A 25,272-nucleotide genomic window follows, 5' to 3' on the forward strand; every position below is an offset into this window, starting at 1 on the left:
CACCCCAAGGTATCCTCTTCAGTACCAACTACTTTGACCAGAGTGGACTTGTCAGAGAGCACACACTCTCGGTACTGACAACAGTACAGAGCCCCGCTCTTCAAACCCACCCGGTACCACAGGAGTTCAGATTCTCAAGGGATCTACTTGTTTTTGAGGAGCTGGAGTCTCCCTTCTTAGTAAGTACTAAGAGGTTATTGGCACCGAGACAGGCACAGTCACTGAGGTGGGACCTTTCCTTGCTCTCACTTGATTCTCCAAGACCTTCAGAGAGGAGGTATTTTCCTCCAATTCAAATATTTCAATCCAGGGTTCCCCAGCACTTCAGACAAGGGATTTCCATCCTGATGCTTTTGACAAGGGCGGGGAGTTGCACCAAAGACAGGCTTGTGTTTCCCTAACCTGGTTTGAGCACCCTTAGATGCCACCCACCAATTTCTTTTGGACCTCCCCAATGGCTATACTAGGATCCTTGGGCTGCATGTGATCAGCAATTTTCCCATGTCCCTGGGCCCTCTTATGGGGAATACAAGGAGAGATGTTCCCCTACTTCATCTGCTCCTCCTCCATTACCTGAGGCATTACCTGAGGCATAAGAATCCTTTGAGGAGCAGGAGGCCAGGGCACAAATAAACAAGTTAGTCCCCAAACAGTATTTCTTCATCTTCCCCAGATGAAGCAGTTATGCCTCCTCCATCAACTGTGGCTGATGACTTCAGAAACTTTCAAGAGTTTAATTAAATATATTTTGGATTCATCTCCAGTTCCCTTGGAAGAGGTCAGGAAGTCACAATGTAAGCTCCTGGACATCCTCTAATGGACTCCTTCTACCCAAGTTGTCCTGCCTATTAATGAGGCCCTGTCGGATCCTGCAAAATCCCTTTGGGAGATCCTTGCGATGATTCTGCTAATGTGTAAACAGGACGATAAGAAATACTATGTCCCAGCTAAAGACTGAATTTCTGTTCCCCCATCCAACACTGAACTCCCTGGTTGTGGAGGTAGTGACAGACAACATCATGCAAAGGACACACCATATAAGAACCACAAATGTTTTGATCTGTTCAGCAGAAGGACCTACTCATCCATGACTCTTCAGTTTAGGATCACAAACTGTCAAGCTCTCATGGCTAAATACATTCACTCAAATTATACCAAATTCACTACCTTTATTGAGCATCTGCTGGCTGATCAGCATGACCAGTTTTAGGCTATTATTAACAAGGGTCAGCTGTTAGCTAGAACATCACTACAGGCCTTGTTGGATGTGGCCAACACTGCCACTCGATCCATCTCTACAGCAGTGTCATGCAGAGGGCATCCATTTTGAGCCCAGTATAAAGAATAGAGTTCATAGGAACCTACTTGGATGCCATATCAGTAAGGGCTTATCTTCCCCCCAACAGATTCTTGATGTTAGCAAATCTCATCTCAAAGTTTCATCAGTCTACAGACATCAGTAAGAAGTTGTCTTCAATTACTCAGACACATGGCAGGCAGCCTGCACTTTTGTGAAGCCATATGCCAGGGTCTGCCTTCGTTGCTTGCAGGACTGGCTCAGAACTGTTTATACTCTGAAAAAACACATCATAAGCAAATTAGTGTCAGTCCCTCATCAGGTTCAAGACTTTCTCAATTGGTGGAGGAATCCCAACAACGTCTGTGCAAGGATTTCGTTTGTTCAACCTCCTCCCTCTATCACTGTAATGACAGATGCACCTCTAGTGGGCTGGGGGCTGTACTTGGGGACCCTCACTGTCCAGGGCAAATGATCTGTCCAAGAGACATGGCTACACATCAACCTCCTCAAACTGAAGGCAGTCAGGAACGCCTGCATCCACTTCCTGCCTGTCATCAGGACAAGTCCAAAAAGATTCTCACACACAACAGAGCTTGCATGTTCTATATCAACTGCTAGGGAGGTGCCAAGTCCCCTTCTCTTTGTGTTAAAGCAGTAAAGTTCTGGAACTGGTGCATAGCCAATTCTGTGCTTATTTCAGTAGCTTACCTTCCAGGATACAGAACCCAACCTCAGCAGGCATTTCTTCCAGGACTACGAATGGGAGTTGAATCCTCAGCTTCTCAGTCAAATTTTTCGGACTTGGAAGGTTCCAGAAATAGACCTCTTTTCCACAGTGACCAAGAGGCAATGCAAACACCTTTTCTTAAGGGGGAGGGCTCTCTTTGGGAGATGCCTTCATCATTCCATGGACAAGAAACCTTCTATACTCGTTTCCCCCAATACCACTGATCTTGAAGGTGATCAACAAAATTAGACATGACAAAGCCAGAATTATATGAATAGTCCCAACAGGGCCCAGACAGATATGGTATCCTTACCTGATTCACCTAGTGGTCTATCAGGCGATCAGATCCATCCATTCCTCGTCTTCTTTCCCAGAACACCAGCCGTACTCTTAATCTCAGCCTGAAGATACTTCACCTCAAAGCCTGGCTCCTTGATGGTTCGCGGGACTAGAACTGACCTGCTTTAAAGAGGTGCAGCTGGTATTGTTGAAGTAGGAAAGAGTCCATGAGACACACTTACCCCCTCAAGTGGGAAAGATTCAGCCTGTGAGGTGTCCAGAAAGGTGTTCCCTTGCCCTGGACTGGAAGGAATCAGAATTGCTAAAGGATGTAGCACAGATACTATGTTGTTAAATGCTGTTGGAGATTCTCCTTTAGCTCCCGTGGTTCATGCGTTTGGGGAAGCAGGGTTGCTTTTGCCTAGTTCTTTCAGAACCAGGAGCATCTGGCTTCTGTCCACCACTTTCACCACCAGGATCAGAAGGACCACTGCGAGCATTGTAGTGACCACTGTGAAGTCCACAGGTTGCCATGGGTTTGCTACACTAGCGTTTGCAGTGGGATTTGAACTCCTGTGAGATTCCAGACACTTGAGGGGTTTTTTTGGACTAAGAAGAGTAAGTAATTAACTCTGTATATATGTGTACCACTGCCCTCTGCAGAATGGAATGTAAACTACTCATCTGTGTGTCTTAGACCCTGTACAGCTAATGGCTAATAAAGAATCTCTTTTTGCTTGAGTAGCAGAGGTCTCTGTAGCCGGTGTGCAGGAGGATTATGGAGATCTATTTCCATTAATTTCAAAGTAAAAATCATGTTCATCATAGTGACAAATGTGAAGCTGTAGGAGCCCACAGATTATTATTTGTCACAGTATGTTTTATTGAATATGTTCTGAATCTATTTGAGCCAAATTCAACCTTGATGTAACTCCATCGGCTTCAGTGTAATTACAGGAGGGCTTAATTTGGCCCTTTCTGGTTTTAGGTAATGAGCTGATAGCCACAACATCTTATCCTTGTTGCTGTTGCCCTGACTGTGCCCCTGCTCTCTCTTCAGCTATACCCTGCCAGTGTTTGCCTGCATGGGGGGCTAGGTGAGGGAGGTGGTACTAGAGAGCTCATTTAAACAGCGAGGTGCATAGGAAAATACATTCTTTATTATTCTTCTGTAACAACAAGCCAGAAATATAATATACCTTAAAAAGCTTCTGTCTCATGTCAAATAAACCTTTGTTCAACCATTTTAGAAAACCATGTCGCTCTCCCTCAAACCTTAACAGAAGAAAAGAAATTGCCCAAGCCATCTGCTCCCTGCAGGCAATGGGCCTGCCTGCACCACACCGAGGAGACGTGTTCCTGCGTGTGCCTGCTTGCCCATGGGGAGCACATTTACAGAGTGTACCCATGTGCACTGAAGAACTGACTGCTCTGCACTGCAGTGCCTGCACAGGAGGGACATGTTTGCTGGGGTTTCCAAAGAGAAGCCCACCTCCTAGCTGTGACTGGTTGCAAAGGAGGAGCCCACTTCCCAGATACACCCCAGAGGAGGCCTTTTCCTGAGCACACTACCACGGCTGGGCCAAGCTGTGGGCCAGGCATGTTCTTCTCCATCGAGCGAGCTTATTTTCTAGCTACACTGGAGGACCGTGTTCCCCAGATGTGCTTGGTGGCAATGGAGAAGCCCATTCCCAGCTGCATGAGAGGAGCAAGTTTTGCAGGTGTGCCAGGTAACCGTCGAAAAGCTTGTTCCCAAGCTGTGGTGTATGTTGGGCCCTTCCCTGGTGGCCCTGTTGCACTGTTCAGCATGGAGGACATCGCCACCCCAGGGTTTCAGTAGCTCGTTGGCCTCCCAAGTACTTGCATTTCATGGGGACCAAGCAGTGTCTACCCCTCACCTTTCTCAACAACCTTCTGTTTTTGCCCCTCATCTTCCTCCTCCTTTCCTGAGTGGGCTTCTAAACCTGGAAGTCCCCGTAGCAGGGCTGAGGTGAACCCAGCCTGCCATTCGTCAGACCCTTTGCCATACCATGGAGAAACGAGGAAATGAGGTTCGAGGCCACAATCAAACCCACAACAGAAGAAACAGAAAATGTTATCAGCAACAAAGGAAACTTTGTTGGGGAAAGTGGGCAGGTGGGGATTTTTCTCCTCTCCCCCACCCCTTATTCCCACTCCCTACACACATACATACACGCAAACCCCATTTGCTTTGTGCAATTGTTTCATCATTATTTGTTACAAGTAAAATAGAAATCTATAAATATACAGCTCTGACTCAAGTCCCATTTCAAGTATGATTGCGGAGTCCAGTATGCTATGGTGGTAAGTTCCTGGGGTGGGGAGTCTGGATCCAGCAGGCAGAGTTGAGTCCTGGCTTGCTGGGAATATGGAGCAGCAACAACATGCCCCCTGGGAGGTGAAGTCTGTAGCGCACCAATTCTGCCCTTCAGAGCAGGCTACAGCTGAAGCATAATCAGGTGGGTTGAGAGGAGAGTCCATTCTCCACTCATGGCATTTCCCCTCACCCTCCCACACACAGCACATGGAATGGGTGTGTAGAATATGCCTCTCCCTTTCCCACCTGCACGGCAGCCTCCCTTCCCCTTCATGTAGAACGTTCTTCTCTGTCCCTGCCATCAGTAGACAAATGGAATAGTTTTACTTCTGTCTGTGGTTATCCCATCTCTTTGGATCTGGTGGCTCTGGACCGGTAGGACGATTTTGCCACTCCAAGCTGTCAGAGTACTTGGTAGTGTTCCTGTTTGTTTATATGACAGCTGGACTGACAGTGAAGGGGTTGAGAAGGAAAGTGTGGCGTTTCCACTGAAATCCAGCAGCAGCAGCTAGAGGGAAGGGCTACAGATCATCTGAAGGCATTAGGATACAATAGGAGAGGGAAGGAGTTGATATGACCTGGCTCTGTCCAGCTGCAGTGATTGCTGGACTCTGCACCTGGCTTACCGGAGAAATACCCTGAAAATCTGGGCCAACTGCCAGATCATTTCAGGATGTCAAGTATCGCACCAGACACAAACATTGCAGCTGCAAGACCTCTGGTGTCATCTTCCTGTCCCAGGAATACCCACTGTGACAGGTTAGAACAGGTTACCATGGCAATGTGCGTTCTCCCCTGAAGACAGCACTTTATCCCACTTCCAGTGATACAAAATGAGTCCTTGTGTTGGCTTCTGTGTGTGTGTGTGTGTGTGTGTGTCAGTCAGTTTCAAAAGAGATGAGGCTAATATGAGGCTCAGTGGGTTTTAAAATCAGGCCTGGGAAAAGTTAGCCTAGGTGACAGATACAGTGCATATGTGTGTCAGTGAGCACATACATGTATATGTTTGCATGTTAGTCAATTTGTGTGTGTGTGTGTGTCCTTATATTTGTATGCGTTAGAGGTGCATGTATGAGTGATTGTGAACACTTCTGTGTCAGAGGGGTGTGGGGTGACCATGGCACCCACCTCTTTGAATCCCTCTACTAGTTCCCTCTTCTCTATTGCATCAAGTTCCAGCATTCTGTTCTCACCTTCAAAGGCCCTTCATAAATAACTCTGCCCCTCTCTGCTTAGCACATTGCCTTCCCACCATACACCCCCTCCACTCTGCCAGTGATGCCAGCTGTCACCCTGTTTATCTGCTTCTCCCACAGCCACCTCCAGGCTGTTCTCCGTGCTGCCCCTATACATGGAACACACTTTCCCGGCTGGTCAGCAAGTTTCTATTTCAGTGTCTCCTGAGGACCTGCTTCATCCGAGATGTCTATAGGACACTTGCAGACTGAGGCTTCCCATTAGTCACCCACCAGTTGTGTTTATAAAACCATAAAATAAATACAAAGCCACGCTTCACCTTTTCGTGCTGTGCACAAGCCTTCACTGAGTAACACTGGAATCTTAAGGATGTTGCCTCTGTCCTTTCTCTCCTGCTCCTCCCTACGTCTTTGCACCATCTCTGAGATATCTTTGTAAGCCCCTCAGGACTGGTTGCCTGTATTGGGAGGCACCTAGCATACCTTTAGGTGCTCCAGAGTAGGAATGTATCGATACACATAGTAAATGTGTGCATGTGGTTATGTTTGTATGCACATGTGGTGGATTGGCATGTGTGCATTGGGGTATATTTGTGTGTGCATGTGGTTGATCTGTGTGTATGCACATAGCTGTTTGTATGTACATGTGGGGGATAAATGTGTGTGCATGTTGGTGTTTGTCAGGGTGAGTGGGTGGAGGCTGTGTGCACAGATCTTAGGGTAGGTGTGTCTTTCCAGCGTTCAAAGTGAGAAGGAGAATCTCCCCTCTCTCCCTATTGTGACCATCTAGGACCTTCTATCGCTCCCAATATTCTCTTAGCCAAGTTTTTCTCAGCTGTACAGGAGATGGGGAGTAGCTCACTGTCCTGTAACACCAATGACTCCACCAGTGAGACTTAGACACTTGCTCTGGTGTCTTGGTCAATATACAAGGAGCTTCTTCAGCACAGTTGGCTGTTCTTTGTGGTTGCAGAAGGCTCTGCAGTGCTGTGTGGGATGTAGGAGGAAGTGGGGACTGAAGTGGAGAGGAGGGTGTCTGGACACCAGGATCTCCTGGAAGGTGTTGGCTGCCCTTGCTGTGCATATCCAAGGGGGCTCTGTGCAAGGATGAGGCACGGCAAGCACTTGAGGTCTGACTATAGTTTATTGACTTGGGAGAACGTGAGGGTGAAGGGGTGCTAAAGGGCCTGCTGCAGAGGAATGAAATTTAGAGCCAGATGTCCTAAACCCAGAAGCATGTTGCACTAATTGAATGAGTGGAGTGATAGCACAGTCTGTCCATCTGTCTGGGAAGATGGATCATGGGAGGACACAGGCCTCACTGCTCTCAGGTACCCTGCTCACTTCTGCCCTTGCCTTCCAAGAAGAGTTTCATGCCACAGAGGAGATTTGCTTTTGTTCTTCATGTTCACCCTCTGTGTCACCCATTAGCGGCTGCCTCTTCTTCAGCTCTCGGTGGTATTTGGCCATGAGGGATGCATAGATACAGCCATAAGCTGCTGCCACCACCATCATGATACACACAATGCCACACACCACCCCAGCTATGATCACGGTGCCAATGGCTCGGCGCACACTAACAGGCCGGTATCTCTGTTTCTGGGGGCACCCCACACTCGGCTCCACTTCGGGTTCTGGACCTGACTTGGATTTTGAAGGAGTCGGGCTTCCTTTGGTGCATGGTGGGCCAGAATTGTCCAGCACAGTGGAACCATTCTCATCCTCCAGCTGTGAACAGTAGTTGAACATCTCCATGGGGACCATTCGCATGTCCTTCCCCCGCAGCTCTTTGGGCAGCGTACACGCCAACTGGTCAATCTTTCCTCCTGTCCCAACAGAGAAAAAAGGGGTGATTCACAGCTCAGTGTCAAGCAGGGCCTGGTTCAGTGTGGTGAGCTATGTCAGTACATTGTTGTGGTTCAGCTTTTAAATACATAGGGCTAGATTCTCAGCTGGTGTAAATCAGTGTAACTTACACTAGCTGAGGATCTGGCCCACAGAAGCTAGGAAATACAAAGGTCTGAATCCCCAAGTGACCATAACTGAGCCTTATCATACCTAAGGGGCTATAATCTGGTCTCTCTTGCATGAGTGCTCAGTGGAGTGTGGGAGAGGATGCAGGGAACCCTTCCATACTCCAAGAGGCAGCCAGAATCCAGCACCTTGTGTTCCCAGAGTGCAAGAGTGAGAAGGGGGTGGGCGGAGTCAGAGCATTGCCCGCTGCACTACACGTGCCAGAGGTGATGGGATGAAGGCACGGCCCTGTCCCCATTCACTTTCACGCTGGTAGGGGGTCCACAGACAGTGGCGGGGCAGCAGACACTGCACCTTTTAAAATGGCGCATCAGTGGCTGCCCCTACCTTTGCTCATCCAGTAACCTAGGAGACATTGTCTGTCTGCCTCAGCACACTGCGGGCAGAATGGTCTCAGCAGCTGCCACTGGTTGTGATCTCCCTCCACCACCCTTTAGGTGGGGAGGGCTTTAGTAGCTACACTCTAGCCTGAGGGGTGCATAGTTAGTATTTGGTAATGCTTTATACCTTCCATCTAAGGATATCAAAACACATTAAAAACACGAATTAGCTCACAAAGCCCTTTAAGGTACGAAGGTCAGTGTTGTTAGCCCCTTTTTACATATGGGGGAAATCGGGCACAAAAAAGACAAAATAACTTGCCTAAGATGAAACTGCAAGTCAGCGACAGAATTCAAATGAGAATCCAGGTGCTAAAACTCCCAGTCCCATATTCTCACTAGTCGGCACTTCCCTCCATACATTTAGCAATCTATGCAGGTGCTTCACTCTGTTTGTGCAATTTCCTTTGAAAGGAAAACCAGAATGCTCTCTGTCTGCTTCTCTTGTTCTGTGGTGTGAGAGTCAAATTCAGAAAACAAAAAAAAAAGTCAAAAAGAAAAAAAGAGGAACCAGTGTGCCTCTCGGTCTATGCTCACATTGATGCATATGCCAGGGGTGGCCAAACTGTGGCTCATTAAAGTGTGGCTTCGGGAGCCTCCTCTGCGCCCCTCTCCCCGCCCCGCATTCTCCATCTACTAGTCTTGGGAGGGGGAGTTGAGAAGCACTGCCTGGCAGTGGGGTAGGGACTTCTGCCCAATGGGGATGGGGATCCCGTAGGGCTGAAGTCCTGAGTCCCAGCAGGTGTGCCCTTGTTCTCAAACGTCTGAAGACTGTCGTATGCGGCTCGGATGGTCAGTACATTTGGCCACCACGGCATATGCCAAACTGCAGCCTCGTAATTGCACAGACATGTAATCTCTTCCCAGTGTGGTTATTTGAGATCAGTAGAGGGAACATGGCTGTTGCCATGCTGATAAGTTAAGGCCTACTCCTGCTTCAGAGAGAGCAGGGTCACGCCTTTGGTATTATCACAATATGCAGTGTTTCTCTTAAAGTCCCAGCACCTGGAGTCATGTGATTCTGAGAGAATTTCAGCTTTTATCCCTCCATGTTGCAGAGAAAAGCTTTAAAATGTAAACCCTATAGGTTCCAACATCAGATGGCAAACAAAAAGGTCTCCAAATTTATTATTTTTTTAAAAAAACTAATTTTTTAAAGCCAGTCATGTTTTTGGGGCCTAACTCATGATTTTGGGTTGGCAATACTTGTGTGGCAGTACACCACTTTCAAACATCAACATTTCTGATATTTGCTTTACTGGAGGCAAAACTGAAGCTTTACCAACAGTCTTGTTTTAAGTTAATCCAGCACAAGGAAGTGGGCTGGAGAACTATTTTTAAGCATGAAAAGCACCTTTTTTTTCAAACTCATAACTCTAAAATTTTCAAGCTTTTTAAGCAAGTTCTCCCCTCTCCAAAAAAAATCCACCTTTGGGTTTTGAAGCAAGTATGAAAAATCGCATCTGAAAAGAAGGTTTTAGAATGCAAGCACCTTCTCAGAAATCACTGTAGCATTACTACATTGTAGCATAGCACAGGATTATAGTACTGGCCTTCTTCTCTTTGGCCAACATCTAGAATTTAGGTCAGCCTGATCTGTCTTTCTTATCTCTGCCTGTCTGTCTTTTCTGTCTACCTTTCTCCTCCACTGCAAAGCTTAGCAGTCAATCTGTAACCCTGTGACTGGATCCCCCTCCCCCTGGCACCTACCTCGATAAGAGAACCATTCCATCCAGTGTTTGAAGTCTCTCAGGTTGCAGTCACATTCCCAGGGGTTATCCCCAACTTGGAGCTGCTGCAGGCTGACTAATGGTTCAAAGGTCACCCTGTCTAGGCTCTGTAGGCGGTTAGATCTGAGGGAGAGCAAGCGGAGAGCCGGGAGGTCATCGAAGATTCCTGAGGGTATCTGAGCAAGACCATTGATGGATAGGTCTAGCTGGCGCAGTAGGACCATCTGCTGCAGAAGGTCCTTGTCCAGGGTCCTGATACTGTTGTTCCTCAGCTGTAGTTCGGTGAGGTTCCCTAAATCACTGAAGATGTTCTGGGGCAGCTGGTCCAAGAAGTTATTGGAAAGGTCCAGCCTCTGTAGGGCAGAGAGATTGGAAAAGACTGGTCCTGGCAGCATGCTTAGCTTGTTGTTGAGGAAGAGGAAGATTCTGGTGTTTGTAGGAATATCTGAGGGGATGGATGAGAGGCCCAAGCTGCTACAGTCCACTTCCAGACTGCCGCTGTTACATTTGCAGGAGGAAGGGCAAGTGAAGAGGGAGTCTGCTGCACACAGGGAGAGCCAATAGGCAAGCACTAGTGGGTGAGAAGCGGAGAGGAGAGAGTGTGTGTGTTAGAACAGTGATTATCCCTCTTTAAGCCTTCATGCATTTTTAATATAGTTAAGGCTACAGTATGACCACAATGGAATTCTTCACTGCTGTTCCCTGCAGTATAATGAACTTTCTCCCAGATGTACCCTGACATTGCTATCTAGGCCCCTGGCAGCATGAGCTTGCTCTCAGCCTTTCTCCCCCTAGTGTTTTTTATGAACTACCAGGGCTAGTGAGTAAACATCCCTGCAGTTGCACTAGAAAGGTCAGCGTGTCCCAGAGGGCTTTGCTGCCTCATGTGAGGACACTCCACAGAGTTAGTAATGACTAGAATGGAGCAGAGCATGATGGGAGACGTGGCCTGAGCTAAAGAATGACTCTCTCAAAATAGAGGGGCTGGGGGAGGGGTGTTGGTATATTTTTTAAAAGCCACTTTGCTCAGAAATAAACACCTTAACAGTTTTTTCTGATCCGCCCAATTCCCTTAGAATATGATGTGTTATGGCTACAGCTGAGCCCTGCCCCACAAACTCTAGGGAAGCTGGGATATAGTGCTGAATTTCATGACCAGATAATGGTTCTTGAGGTTTGGTAAGGGCTGAGAAGTCTAGATTTGAGAGACTCTGGGTATAGATCCAAACTTTGTAGCAGGTCATTATCTCTTAGGTGGGCCAGACCTAACCCCTGGATCCAAACAACCCCCAACCTTGGGTAAGTTCAGCTCCAAATCCACACTTTGCAGCTTGGGCCAATCTCAAGTGGTGATGGGCCTCAGTGTTAATTAACCGAGACTGGTGTCCCAGTAAGGTGTAAACATGCCCAACAGGTTCTCTAACCCACTGGATGCTCTGCCTTTGGCAGTGCTGTCCAAATGACTTCTGAAAACCACAAACACAGACCCACCTGCCTTTGCTAACCTGAGAGTCTGGCACACTGTGCAATGCTCCCCAAACCACCTGTTGCCAAGGGAGAACTCAGAAAAAATGCAGGCTTAGCTGATGAAGATTGAGTGTTGAGAAGGGTGTGGGAGGCTGAGCCTTGACTTGCGGTGTCTCACAGGTGGGGTTTAACCTTGGCTAGGCCAGGTGGGAGAAGGGAAGAGGGCATTGAACTATGTCTCTAGGGGCCTGAGTATGAACGAGTTATTCCACAGTGGTATCTGCCATCTGTATTGCTGGTCACATTGGTCTGGAGGGGCAACCATTTCAGTAATTTGTGTGGATCTTGTGGATGTGTATGGGCTGTAGCACTTCAACCCCTGTGAGGAACTAGTAGCCTCACAGTTACCACTTCATCCCTGTGACAACATAGCACCAGCAACAGGAGAACAAACTTTCTACCTCATACTGGCGGAGTGGGGGGTTTGCACCTGTGCTTCAGTACTGAGCTCTCATATTTATTGTAACTCCTTTCCTGGAAAGTGTCTTCCGAGCGGGAAGTCTCTCCATCTCCCTCAGTGTTTTCATGGGCTGCAAGTAGAGCATCTGATCAAAACTCAAGTTAGGTTTATCCCTACTTCATACCCGGTCCTCTCTTCTCTTCATTTTGTCTTGTAGAAGTCAATGCCTTTAGATCGGGATAGCCAATAGGTGGATCATGGGCCAAATCCAGGCCACTGGACGCTTTTGAACAAACCCTGAAATCTTTTTATTTACATATCATCATTATTGTTATTTTCTCTGAAGTCTGGACCTTGACTATACCTTGACCAAGAAATTTGGACCTTGACAAAAAATAATTGACTATCCTGGCTTTAGATTCATTCTGCTGTTCAGTATTAAAGTAGATAAATCTCAGATAGTGTTCTTATAGTCCCACCATGGATTGTCTTTCATGGATTGGAAACCAGATTATCTTATCCTGTCTGCTTTCCTGCTTCTGTTTGTAGGGACCAACTTCCAGAATGAATTGTTTCTTAGCCCCAAGGAACTCCTGGAAAGTACATCTTGGGAGAGGTAGCTGGTAGAAGCAGATATTTTGGAGAAGCTGGGACTGAAGCAGCTGTGAGCTTCCTCTACTATCATACTCTTACCCCATTCTTTTGGGGTTTATTATGTCCTACAATCCATTTTGGATGTTGACTTGGTTTATATCAGTGATGTCCCATTTCCCAGTAAGAGGGCCGAATCCTGTGGTCCTTGCTCAGGTTTTATTCAGTCCTTTTGGAATTCAAATTCCCATTGACTCTAGTGGGAGTTTGCCAGATAGTGGACTGAGTGAAGACTGACATAAGGGCTTCAGGATTTGGTTCATAGGCAGGGCAGCTTCTTGAAGCACCAGAGGATGAGGCAACAAGGGTGCAGAGAGAATGTCCCAGATTTTCTTTACTCAGGCTGTATCTCATGATTCCTTCAGTCAAGTGAGATTGTCTACATCGGCCTAGGAGATAGCAGTCAGAGCCCTGCTTGTCTCAGCTCTCCCTAAGGAGGCAAATGGATCACTGGGGCCAAACTGAAGGAAAATTTTTATCCTAAGCCCCCCATGCCTTCCTGTCAAGCAAAGGTTGGGGTCAATAGTACAGAGACTCTCCCTCAGGTGCCATGAAAGCAGATCCTGTCCTGTGCATTGGCACAGTGGCAGTGCTCGCTGGCTGGATGATATTTAATTCCACTCAGAATATGTCTCTCTCTTGTTGCAGAATGGGACTTGAAAGAACAAGAGTTAGAGAGGGGAAGAGAGAGAGACATGAGTCACTCAAATGCCCCTGCCTTTTCCTGGATGCTTGACAGAAGTACAGGATTAATAATAGATTGACAGCTCTGATGATGAGATAACACTTAGCTTCTTTGTATAGAGAGAAAGGCCAGAACATCCAGGTAATGCGATACAGGTGATGCTCTGTTCAGGGCTTGTCTCTCCAAATACCTACCCTCTATTGGCCCCTGACTGAGCTGCTCTGGGATTCTGCCATCAGAGCTGGCCCTGGCTGGCAGAAGCAATGTGTCAGACAGCTGGGTGTGGTTGTGTTCAGGAAATTGATTTACTCCAGGTCTCTGCACTGATGCAGGGCTTGCCAAAAAGAAAGAGAGGCTCCTCATTGCCCCCTGAAAACATGGACACCAATACTGTCCATTTTACTAAAATAGCAGTAAGGCAGAGGTCTGGTTTCGTTTTCCATCCCCTTTAAGGATGCATCTGTTCTGGGTATGGATTGAGATCTGGAAACTCATCTCACAATGAGCACCCAGCCTCACACTAAGAGAAGCAAAGATGTGGTAGACAAAACATTAAGCTTTCTTTCAGCCAGCATAGTTCAGAGCAGCATTGCAGCAGTAGGAGTGGAATGTACTCTCATCTTCGGGAAAGATGATGTTACTTTGTGGGGTGTTCAGAAAGCTAAGCCAGGAGTATCAGATTAGGTCAGGGCTCAGTAACATGCACAGTAAATAATTTATGTAGCAATCTAGTTGGTGCGGATGGATTACAAAGATGGTCTTCTACAGAGAAGGAAATAATTCCCTCACCTTCTTACAGTGGCAGCCCTAGGTCAGAATTTTAGGTGCGGACTAGAAGCCTGTGTGACTGCCTGTGTTCTCATTAGTGAGGATCATTTTGTAAAAGGGCCTCTCTTTCCTTTACTGTGATTACCAGACTGTTCACTGAAGTACAGACACCGTCCCTCCCTGCAGTCCCTGCTGCTGCTTCAGAGTGCTCTCGAGGCATGTGTTCCACACTCTGGGACAACGGAGCAGCTGCCCCAGTGTGGATCCTTCCGTGTGAAGATGGACGAGCGAAAATGTTAATTTACCAGCAGTGCGTGGGATGGAGAGTTGGGATGAGGGTCCATTATTCCTCTTTGATTTGTCTACATGTGGCAGGGCCCCAGTGATAGGATCACTGCTCACTTCTACTAGCCCAGATCTACAACACCTTCCTCCCCAAAGAGCCAGCAGCCCTGCTCCGCAACCCAGGTCCTAGTCAGGATCACAAAGAGATCTGCTCTTTACAAGGTCTGAAGCTGACAAATGTTGTATGTGGCCCTTGGGCAGTAGCTGTGCTCTAGTGCTTGTCCCTCTGTCTCTCCCCAGCCAGACCCAGTCCAATGGCAAATCAGAAACACTTGTTACAGACCCTCCCACCTTAAACTCATCTTGAGCATTATAGGCTCTTGCAGCCAGCCTGGCCATTCACTCAGTGCCTTGGGTTCTGGGAACTTGCTCAGACTTCTTGATACTTAGCTACCCCACATCCTTCCCCTGCTGCAATCTATTTTCTCTCCTGTCCCCTGAGACACAGGGGCGCCATACTTAGCACCTGATCTCCCAAATGGTCAGTACTTACAGCAGGTCTGTCGCCACCTCATGGAAAACCTGTTCCTCCACCAGTGGCTAGCACTCCCGGACACCATTATGGTCACTGTTTTCTCCAGTCTGGCTTCCCGTCCTCTAGCCAGCCTGCCACAGGTTTTCACAGGATGGAGGAGCAATCTGGGCACCCTACCTGTCAGATACTAAAAGGAAAAGCAGAAGCACATGGTTCTCAGTTCTCTAGGGACTGGAGGAGACAGGGACAGGCTCCGGGGTTCTGTTTCCCTCCCCAGTTATATTTCACCCTTGGGAGTGGGGCTGGCAAACTGTTTTAGAGAATAAGGGTGCAAAGCAAGAGGAAGGATGATGGTTAATTCAGTTTGGAATTCCTTCCCTCTCACCACACACGTGCTGATACCGACTGTTTATCCACTCCCTGTGACACGGATTTGCAGTGGTGTTGGCACTGGAAGTGGCTGCCAAGCTGCCTTTCACCCTTGCAAATGCACCCTTTCTCTTTGGCGGTAAAGCAGATGTAACGTCTCCAGCGGGGATCTATATAACACAGCTCATCAGCTTGGGGATTTCAGACTGCAGCAGATGCAGGAGCCAAAGAGCAAGTGAGCAGAATAGGAGCCTCATAGCAGAAGAGAGGACTAGGAATGGGGGGGGAGGGGAGGAATTACGTCTCAATTAGAAGAAGAAAAATGCTCTTCCTAATCAGAAACCCACAGACCATAAAACTCTCCTCTGAAAATAAGTGACTATGACAACAGGTCTCCCCATCCTCTCCCTTCCCTCTGAATAAAGACAAGCAGGGAAAGGAAGATGGAAGCTCTGCAGACCCTTCTGTTCCTCTGCCTACTCTTTCAAGTATCAGCAAGGGGATATCTTCCAACACTCACACCAGGGGTTAGTTGGGCACATCCCACCAATGTACAGGAGACTCGCATGGCTGAACATCTCCCCCCTCTACCTCCCTCCGGGGGGCTCTGGCGGTGCCCCTAGCCTTTATTTTTAGATGTGCACAGTGCACTCATCAGGGCATTTTCTCCCAGCACACGTGCCTCAATTCCACTTGCCTATACCCTGCAGTGACTGATTTATTTTCAAGGGCAAGCAAAACACCAGGAGATATTTTAATTATTGTCTCCAGAAGAGGGGTGAGCAGATTTAGTGGCTGGGCTAGTACATCTTGCGAGGCTGTTGTAGATAATCATATCAAAATGCCAATGCACAAGATGCATTAACAGCAACAATGCCCAAAAGACTCCCCACCCCACAACTGAGCTGGACTATCTTGCCTACAGTCTGTAGCTGAAGGAAAAGCTGAAAAATAGCTGCCCCCATTCCATATGTTTGCTTGCTGGGTTTAGAGAGGTGCTTTCACACCATCTGTAGCCATGGCTCGTCTTAAATGCAGCCTCGGAAATCCCTTGGTCTGTCTCACTTTCTCAGTGGGAACAGTGAAAAGCCAGGAGCACTTACCTGGAGGGGCTTTGCCAGCAACTGCTTCCACCCGACTCCCTGGACACTGTCCAACTGCAGTCTCTTCTCTCTCTCCCTCCTTGACTTCAACTCCCAGCCAACAGGCTTTCTCTGTGTCCTATTTAACTCCCTACACCACAGGAACAAACGGCAGAGTTAAGCTGACAGCCACAGAGACTTATGCGGCTGCTGGATAGCTGGTGTTCATCAGTTTCAAATCCTGTTGTTGAGTGTTCCTGTCCTCCCTTAGGCAGCAGGGGATGCTTGCCACTGCCTCTCTCTCTCTCTCTCTCTCTCTTTCCCCTTCTTTCCATCTAACTTCTCCTGTGTTGTAGAGCACTCGGATCCTAGCCTGTTGGTTTGTTAACACCCATCTGTATCACCTGGCTCAGCTCCAACCAAGGGTGCTAAGCTTTAAAAATCTTCCTGGGTGCTTCCTGAGCCCCTCCCATCAATTCCTTAGGTGGCGTTTTCACCCCACACAATCTCCCCTGCAATCATTCCTCTCCATCCCAATGCCCAGTGTGCTGGGAGGGCTCCGAGCAATGTTGGCAGCACCTGAGCACTAGGACAGTGATGGAGTTGGCGTCTCTGGCCCTACTTCCCTCTGCTCTGGCATGAAGAATCCAGTTCCGGTGTTAAATTCTGGTACATCACAGGCTCCTCTTCCAGTGATATATTGGCAAAGCTCAAGCACACCACGTGGGGTGGGAGGAGGAGATGTGTAGAAATGAGCCTTTTCCCTGTGTATAGAATGTATTGTAGTGTCTCGTGATTAACACCTGTTCAGCCTTTAATTTGTCTCTCCTGTACTGCAACATGCGCAAGAATGGCTGTGCCTATATGCACATATGACTATGTAAAGACATATGCCACACTTGTCCCTGCATGAGCATGTGATGTAAACATGCACCAAGAGCCTGCATGTAAACATACCTAAATGCACTCGCATGCCACTTATGTAAGTACGTGCGTTTGAGCACATACGCCCAGCCGTGGGCATGTGACATAAACAGGCGGGTGCATACACAGACAGAAACCCCAAAACGTTTGTGCACACACCCACAAATAAACTCTCGCACACAGCCATCTGCAGTCCCGTATGTGTGTGCAGACACATATGCATGATAACAAGTATAGCCTACAGAGGCACAAGCACACACATACTCCTGAATGCCATGTGACCCATATGCATACACACCAATGTCTTGTACAAACTTGTACACATTGCTGCGTTCTGGCGCCCAACATATGCCTTCATGGTGCTCTGTCTCATACAAGCGGCAAGCAACCACCAGGAGCTCGGCCAGTAACCAGGCATCAGCCAGTCATGAGTAGCCCAGCTAATTCCCATCCACCTGGGGTTAGAGGAGCCACTATGGCAGCCTGAGATTCAACTCCACAAGGGAAATCCCCAAATGGCTGGATTGGCCAACGTTTAGGCTGCTTTGCATCATAGGATCAAACCCTTAGTGCTCCAGAGACCTGGAGTCACTGTATCCTCTGGGCCTACGTGATTCCCTCTGGTTCCTGGGACACTGTGTCCAATGTGTCCACTGGGTGTCCTGTGGTCTCTAGGACACTGTATTCTGAGCCCAGGGGATGCCCTGTGATCATGACGACCCTGTGTCCAATGCAGTCTTCCATGCACTTGAAATTCAACACTTTCCAAATTCAGCGACAGTGCCCCCGGCAGCCTGTGGAGCAAGGAATATGCTTTTTCTTTGTGCCCTTTGACAGAGCAGACCAAGGGGCAAAATGTTTGGTTTCAGCTCAGGGCCACAGAGCGAGTTAGTCTCTCACCGGCCTCATGTTACAATTCCCCAAAATGCACTGAGCTGAAGCCCCACTCTGACATTCGGCCTACCATGTGGGCTCCCTGTGGAGCGCCTTCCCATCCTGATTAGCTCCCTTGGGGACCTGAAAAGCTATAGAGTTGTTAGACAACCCGAAAGCGATAGAACATTTCACTTTAATTGCTCCTGTGATTGTTGTCAGACATCCTAGTGTATAAAAGCTACAGCAGGTGCCCCTCCCCTCCCCTCTCCTCTTCCAGTTCTGCCACTGGTGACTGGCACCATATCACTTAAAATGTGATTGAGTTGAATCAAAACTTTCCAGGACTAGGGTCCCAAAGAGCATATTGTGAGGGTGAGGAGAATCTCTGTGGGCCCTGCCTTCTGTGGGCCCTGCCTCTGCATGTTGTTTCAGCAATTCTATAATATCTTCTATCCAAGGCTCTCCACGTGCTTTACAAACGTTCATAAGTATTACTATTTATCATGGAGTTAATCAACTAAGGGCATGATTTTCTGAAGTATTTGCAGCTCCTTTTGACCTTCCAGTTGGAGTGGTGGATGTTCAGCATGTCTGAACATCAGACCTGAGCCCCACTATAAGAGTACCAGAGATTGATAGAGGAATAGCATTATCCCTATTTCACAGACAGGGATACTGAGTCACCAAGTGGTCAAGTGGTTTGCCAAAGGTGTCAGAGAAATCAGATAGAGTCAGAAGTACAGCCCAGGAATCCTTTGCTTTAACCAGTAGTGTCAGTCCTTTCCTCTAACCCTTAGGTCACAGATCCAACATCAGCCCCTTTCAACAGCCTGTATCTCTGCGGGCACGGGTGACGTCTGTTAGGGAAGCGTAGGTAACAGAGACTACAGCAGATGCCAGCAATAAATTACAGGAAGTGCGCGCGCACACGTACACACAGCCGCTGATGAGTGATAGGAAAGTCCATCTCCAGGGCTAAATTGCTTTAGCCTTTATCTGGAATCCAGCAGGGAATGAATGGAAGATGCTTTAAGGAGATTACTCTTTTTTCCCCCTCCCTCCATGGGGGAGGCTGTTGTTGCTAAGATTCTTGTTTCACTGCAGTCCAAGACCCACCCAAAGGAGAGGGGGTGATGGCACCCCCATGTACAGTGATTAGAGCATATAGTGTTATTTCTACACAACCTCAGTCATCCCTAGAGGGCAAGAGTCTGGACACCAGGAATGGGGGGGAGGCAGAGACCATGTGGGCTGATTAAAGCCATTTGAAAAACATGTTAAACAACTGGCTGATGAATCTTAGGTGGGTCCATTTGTCCCTGAGCAGCACCCAGGGTGGGAAGGTGACATGAGTGTGAAACCATCTGTGCCAGCCCAAGAGACCTGGGCAAAGGCTGCAAAAAAATTGACCACTAGTATTCATGTTTTTAAGCTTATTTGTTCCTGCCGTGGCCACTCCCTTTTTGTTTATTATTTATTTATGTGTATTACAATAGCACTCCAACGTCCCAGCCAAGATCAGAGTCCCACTGTGCTAGGCACTGTACAGACACATAGTAAGGGACAGTCCCCATCCCAAAGAGCTTACAATCTAGATATCCTGGGGCTTGTTTTCTGTGAACTTTCTTTGTTTTAACACACATGCACACAAAAATTGGGTGATAAACTCTCATGCTTAAATACTCCTGGAAAGCAGATTATACGGTCACACCAGAAACCTGATTATGGGAGATATTCATCCAATAAGGGAAGTAAAACAACACCAGGTAGTTTGTATTGATCCATCACAACTAAGCAGCCCATAGCCGTCCAATAGCAAAATTTATGAAAAATCCCATTGAATAATCTCAAGAAAATCATGATCCACTTGCAGACATTTGACAAACAGAAAAAAGGTGGAATCTATCAGATCCGTTATGTGTTTTGAATTAAACACTCTTCCCTATTCCCAAGTATGTGTATGCTGATGTCAGAAACTACCTGTGAATTCCCAACACCTAGGCTCAGATGAAGCGTAAACGTGATTATTGGCTCAGTGAAGTATGGCATCAGGGAATGAGAATTAATATTCGGAATTTCTGTAGCACTTGACATCCAAGGCTCTTCCAGTGTTTTACAAACATTAATGAATTTAGCCTCGCAGCATTGCTGGGAAACAGGACACTGCCATCCCTAGTTTACAGATGGGGAAACTAAGCACAAATAAGTTGAGGCCTAAATTTCCGAACATGGTCACAAATTTTAGCTGTCTTAAGTTTGGGCTGTCCAGCTTGGGACATCTGATTTTCAGAGGAGCTGAGCACCTGCAGCTCCCATTGAAGGCATTTAGAGTTAAGAGTGACACGTTGGCCATTGAAAATGTGAGGCACCCACAAGATAGCGGACACCTTTGAAAATGTAGGGCTAAGTGACTTGCCCAAGGTCGCCCAGGGAGCCTGCAGCAGAGCCAGGGCTAGAACGGAGAGCTCCTGATTCTCAGTCCTGTCCTTTTACAAGGAAAGCATTATTTTTATCACCACCCTCAAAAAAACAAATACAAAACCCGGCTCCCAGCATCTGAGTGTCAGACACTGGAGAAGCTGGGGAGGGTAGAGATTTTAAAATTCAAGGAGCCTGAAGAAGAAGCACAGAACAACTGGAGAAGGGGAAGATGTAGAGTGGCTGAAGAGAACTAGGGATGCGTGGTGCAGCTTACGGAAGCAGGTCCAGAGTAGTGAGGTGGGGAGATTGGGGGATGTCCAACTCTGGAGTGATACAAGAGGCCCAGAGCAGCACAGGAGTGGCATATGGAGGTGGCCCAGAGCAAAAGCAAACGGAGAGGAAGGGGGCAGGGAGCAATCCAACCAAGTATCCACCAGCATTTGCTCAAGGTAAGGTTGAATACTACAGATCACATGTATATTTCCTGTAGTGAGAGGGAAGAAGCTGAGAAGGGGAGCGGAAGAGAGGCTCAGAGGGGAGACACACAAGGAGGTTACCTGGCTTCCTTCTCTTCTGCGCTGAGTGCAGAGGAGCATTATGGCTCTCCTCCCTCAGAGGAAAATTAATAACAAAGTGCTGCAGGAAGGGGGATTCCATCTGAGGCTGGAGACACCATTTTCTGATCCAAACAGGAACAGTTGCATGTGGGTAGCAGCTTGTCAGCGGGCCTGCCAATTCTAATCCAAATCCTGATTTTTCTCTCTCTCTCTCTCAGTTGTGGAGGGAAGAGCCTTCTCTACCATAGCTTTAATTTCCTGCAGAGGTTAATCCCATGGTCAGCAGTGGCTCAGGCCTTTCCCGTTCAGGCTCGTGGCAGAAGGATTGCATCCTCTCTGACCTCAGCAGGCATGATGGAGACAGAGGATTGCTCCCTCTCCCCTCCCCACACCCTGGCCATGCCCCTTAGTCTGCTGGAGTTTAAAATGCTCCTCCCTAACTCTTGTAAAGTGCCCCCACCCCGCAAGGTTAGGTCAGTGTCACATACCCTGTTGGAGGAGGGGATGTTGCTTGAGAATCCTGGCTCTGATGCTTTCACCTCTCACAGAGAACGGCATTTTCCACGTTCTCATTTGGCTGGCACTCAAGGACTCAGGGCCCAGAAAGAGAGTGGGCCCCTCTGCAGTGACACGCCGGGAACCGAGGGGTAGGGAATGGCCATACACCTATGACAAGAAAATCCTCAAATTCAGCCTTAAGACTCCCTTGTGCCTCTGCCAAAGGGGCCACTTTCATGCAGGTGCCTCACTTGAGGCATCCAGGTTTCAAAATGCTGGCCTTAGTCTCAAGGTTAGAACGCAGGCGCTCTTGGTTCACTGCCCTGTGCTCAGAGCATGAGGTCACGCCTCTCTCCAATGGGAGCAGACAGCCTCTCCAAGAGTGAGGAAAGTGAGATCCAAGCCAAGAGCCCCCTGACAACCCTCCACTAAACCTAGCACATCACCCCAGTAGTCCAGCCCCACTTCCAGAGGGCACCACATGGGGAAGGAGTTCCCCGAACCTGTCAGTGGGATGAAACAGAGTGGGCTGGGTTGAACAATCTCACCCCTGCACCCAGTGTATGGCTCCATTGGCCCCTTTCTCCCCTCCCCCTAGAGAGATAACAGCCTTTGTGTGCAACCAACTAACCCAGCTCATCCTGTCGCTCAAGCTGGGCTGCAGGGCTGAAGGTTGGGGGTTAAATCCCAGCAGTGATTTATGATGGGGGTGAGAGGGTTACTGCATTTGTACATCAGATTTTTTTTCTTTTCTCCTTGTAAAAAAATCTAAGAACTTACAGGTTTTTAAAACGATGTTATTTGGGATGCAAAGTCAAGCACTGCACAGTTAGGAAATGCCAAAGTTAAGGTTGCAGGCAGTGTAGTTGTAGTCCTGTGGGTCACAGAATATTAGAGAGACAAGGTGGGTGAAGTAATATCGATTACTGGACTGTGAAAGAGACATGGTTATCCAGCAATTCACTGGGGACTGGGATAGGGATCAGACCAGGATTTAAGCACCCTGATCAGCCTCTTGTAAGAAAACATGGCGTATGGAGGCAAGGAATTGGTTCTTTTTGAATCAGCAACAGGTAAATATGGACAGTCCTTAAAGTCCTCATCTCTACCCCAAAACCCCATTCTTGCATACATGAACCCCCTTTATGATATTCCAGTCCTGAGCCTCTCCCCTGACTATCCTGGGGCTGTTTCCTGCATCTCCCAGCTCTTGCATTATCACAAGCACACCTGGCTAGCCAGCCCCTCCCCCCCCCCCCCCGGCCACCACCAATCCTGCCCCCTGAACCTCCCACCACCACAATTTTCCGGTCCTGCAAAGCCCAGCAAATACATAACAGTCATCCTAAAAGAACATTTGAAAAGCAAGATGAAGGCTGAAAGCTTGAGCGGCTCATTAAGATATCAGAGCTGCTAATTCACCTCACTAGCAAGCAGCAGTCACAGCTGTTGGAAGCAGGGGCATCACTGCAGTCTGTGGTGTGGAAAATTATTAGGGCTTTTCCCCCCACCCCCAAAAATGCCTTTTCCCAGGATTTACCTTTAATTGCCCCAGGTGAATGATGTTCAGTTATGGAGCCTGCACTAATGGCAGGCAGGGAGACAGCTCCCTCAGGCCCTTCATTCATTTGGAATAATTCACTGGCACACAATGCTCACCCACAGCAGTTACAGGAAAATCCAGTCCCCCAAAATGGACCCTAGTGAAAAAACCCCAGAGAAAAGTGGTCTGAGACCTCAGGGGATAAAAATGTCCCTTGTCTTGTGACAAATCTATATATCCCTTCAAAGGTGACCACATCATTAAGTGCCCCCTTCCTGTGAGTTGCTTGTGTAATAGCATTCTGGATGACAGCTGCTCCAGCTCATATCAAAATGGGCCCCTCTTAATTTTTCCTCCAGATCCTTAAGTGGCAAGAACAGTCCCAGCCAGCAGAGCAATGTCATTTACGCCTAACTATAATGTTAACATTAGAGGTGGATCTGAATCAGAACATTACATTTGAATATCAGAAACTGTGGTACGACTTGGATCCAGATCCTGATCTCATTACTGGGGCATCTCTCTGTAATGAACTGAAATGGTGCCCACAGGTCCAAGTATCCCCAAACCAGGGGGACATTCAGCTCCGTGTCCAGGGGTGGGTCTGATCTTTTCTCTCTCAAATTAAAATAAGCTGCAGTGCTAGTGACAGGCCAGCTATGAAATGTAAGCATTGTGGCAGAGTGCTGTGTAACCTACATGGGTGCACGTCTCCTTCTACACGTACACACACACACACATAATCCACCTCCTGAGGCAGGATCAGGAAGAAGTTTCACATTCAGCTCTCTCAAGCCCTCCTTCATCTGCCCCCCTTGCTCCCAGGTAGATCCACCCAAAGGAATGAGACTGAAAAAGGCTGCAAATCTCTCTCCACCCTCCTCTCTCCTCCCTGCAGCAGGATACCCTCATACAGGTTCACAAATATCTGGGCTCAGCCTTTGGGGACTCTTAAGAGAATTTTGGCTCTATTTTTGGCTCTTGTGACATAACTTCCTTGAGTTCACGCCTTGTGACAGGGTTTTCCTGAGTACTTTGTGGGTAGAAGACACACAAATAAAAACAAACCTAAGAGAAAGTGCCCTACCTCATAAGGCTTGTTTACTGGAGCCTGGACTTCATATGGACCGGTCCTTAGACAATACTTCCATCAGCTTCCTGTCCTCATTCACGTTTGCATTTTATACAGTCCCTTCGAAGGCAGCTCAGCCCAGAAACATTCTCTGAAACCTCCACAGGCAAGACCAGTGGCACCCCCAGTTTCAGACCCATCCTTTATTGTTCTGGATTGGAAGACAATATTTTGTGGTGCTTATCCAGTACATATTGGTCCTAGCACCAAGTACTTAGGATCAGCGCCGTACTCAGATTTGAGCTGCTCATGCTGTAGACAAAGATTTCTGTGCCATTCCTGGCTGACAGGAGTTACTTCCAGTCCCCCAACACATGAACTGAATTAAAACCGGTACCATCCGTCCCTGGGGCAGAATCTGCAGTTCTGTCTGGTCAGTAAAACGGCTGCCCTGTGGCTGCACATTGCTAGGTTGTCTCAGCAGTACCTTGTGACAGGCAGTTCTGTCACTGCCGGTGAACCCCCTCCCTGTGGCAGCAAGTGCTCTGTGGACAGAAGATGGCAGTGAGCAAAAGCCCACTGCAAGATTTCAAATAGCTGGGCACAAATATAAAACAGAGACACCTCTACTTACTGTTCTCTGCCTGGAACAGAGCCTCTTGCGCGTTCTTCAGGTCCTTCATTAAACCCCGACGAGTCCCAAAACAAATCCAGTGGAAGCGATCAACAGCCAGGCGAGCGCTCAATGGACTCTAGTGAGCATCAGCCCCCCTGCTCCCTGCAGGATGCCAAGATGCTAGCAGTGCCCGAAGTGCAGAGAGGAAGGGTTAGAGGACAGCATGTAAAAGAGATTGTAATCCTCTGTAAATAAGAAATAGGGGGAGAAAGGGAATGAGAATGAAAGGGGGAGGGCATGCGCGCTGTGGAGTGACAGCTGGGGGTACATCTGCGGAGCCAGCAATGCGTGCACACCCACAGACAAGTGCATGCACACGCTGTGTAAAGGAATCAGCCAGCCAAGTGGGCAGAATCCACTCTGAAATGCCCAAAGGCGCAGACAGGAGACTGGAAGGTTTTATTTCCTCTCCACTCAGC

General features: G+C 48.0%; 2 protein-coding genes across 3 annotated transcripts in view; one reads left to right on the forward strand and one right to left on the reverse strand.

The window, feature by feature from the left end:
* The window catches only part of CACNA2D4 (calcium voltage-gated channel auxiliary subunit alpha2delta 4), a gene marked incomplete at its 5' end in the record, with an annotated part of 165,562 nt that overhangs the window by 98,116 nt on the left and 42,174 nt on the right, over positions 1 to 25,272 (forward strand). The window lies entirely within an intron of this gene.
* LRTM2 (leucine rich repeats and transmembrane domains 2) lies at positions 3,479 to 25,131 on the reverse strand. Of its 2 annotated transcripts, none has more exons than XM_084613544.1 (5): positions 24,812 to 25,131; positions 16,308 to 16,437; positions 14,854 to 15,022; positions 9,965 to 10,555; positions 3,479 to 7,666 (listed from the first exon to the last, which is right to left on the reverse strand). In XM_084613544.1, the coding sequence occupies exons 3-5, from the start codon at positions 14,918 to 14,920 to the stop codon at positions 7,212 to 7,214; spliced, it is 1,113 nt and encodes a 370-aa protein (XP_084469670.1). In that variant the 5' UTR covers positions 14,921 to 15,022; positions 16,308 to 16,437; positions 24,812 to 25,131; the 3' UTR covers positions 3,479 to 7,211. The 2 variants fall into 2 exon arrangements, with proteins under 2 accessions (XP_084469670.1, XP_084469671.1); XM_084613545.1 differs by lacking the exon at positions 24,812 to 25,131 and adding an exon at positions 21,553 to 21,634.

This window comes from Lepidochelys olivacea (genome assembly GCF_965140295.1).
Source record: "Lepidochelys olivacea isolate rLepOli2 genome assembly, chromosome: 1".
NCBI lineage: Eukaryota > Metazoa > Chordata > Testudines > Cheloniidae > Lepidochelys > Lepidochelys olivacea.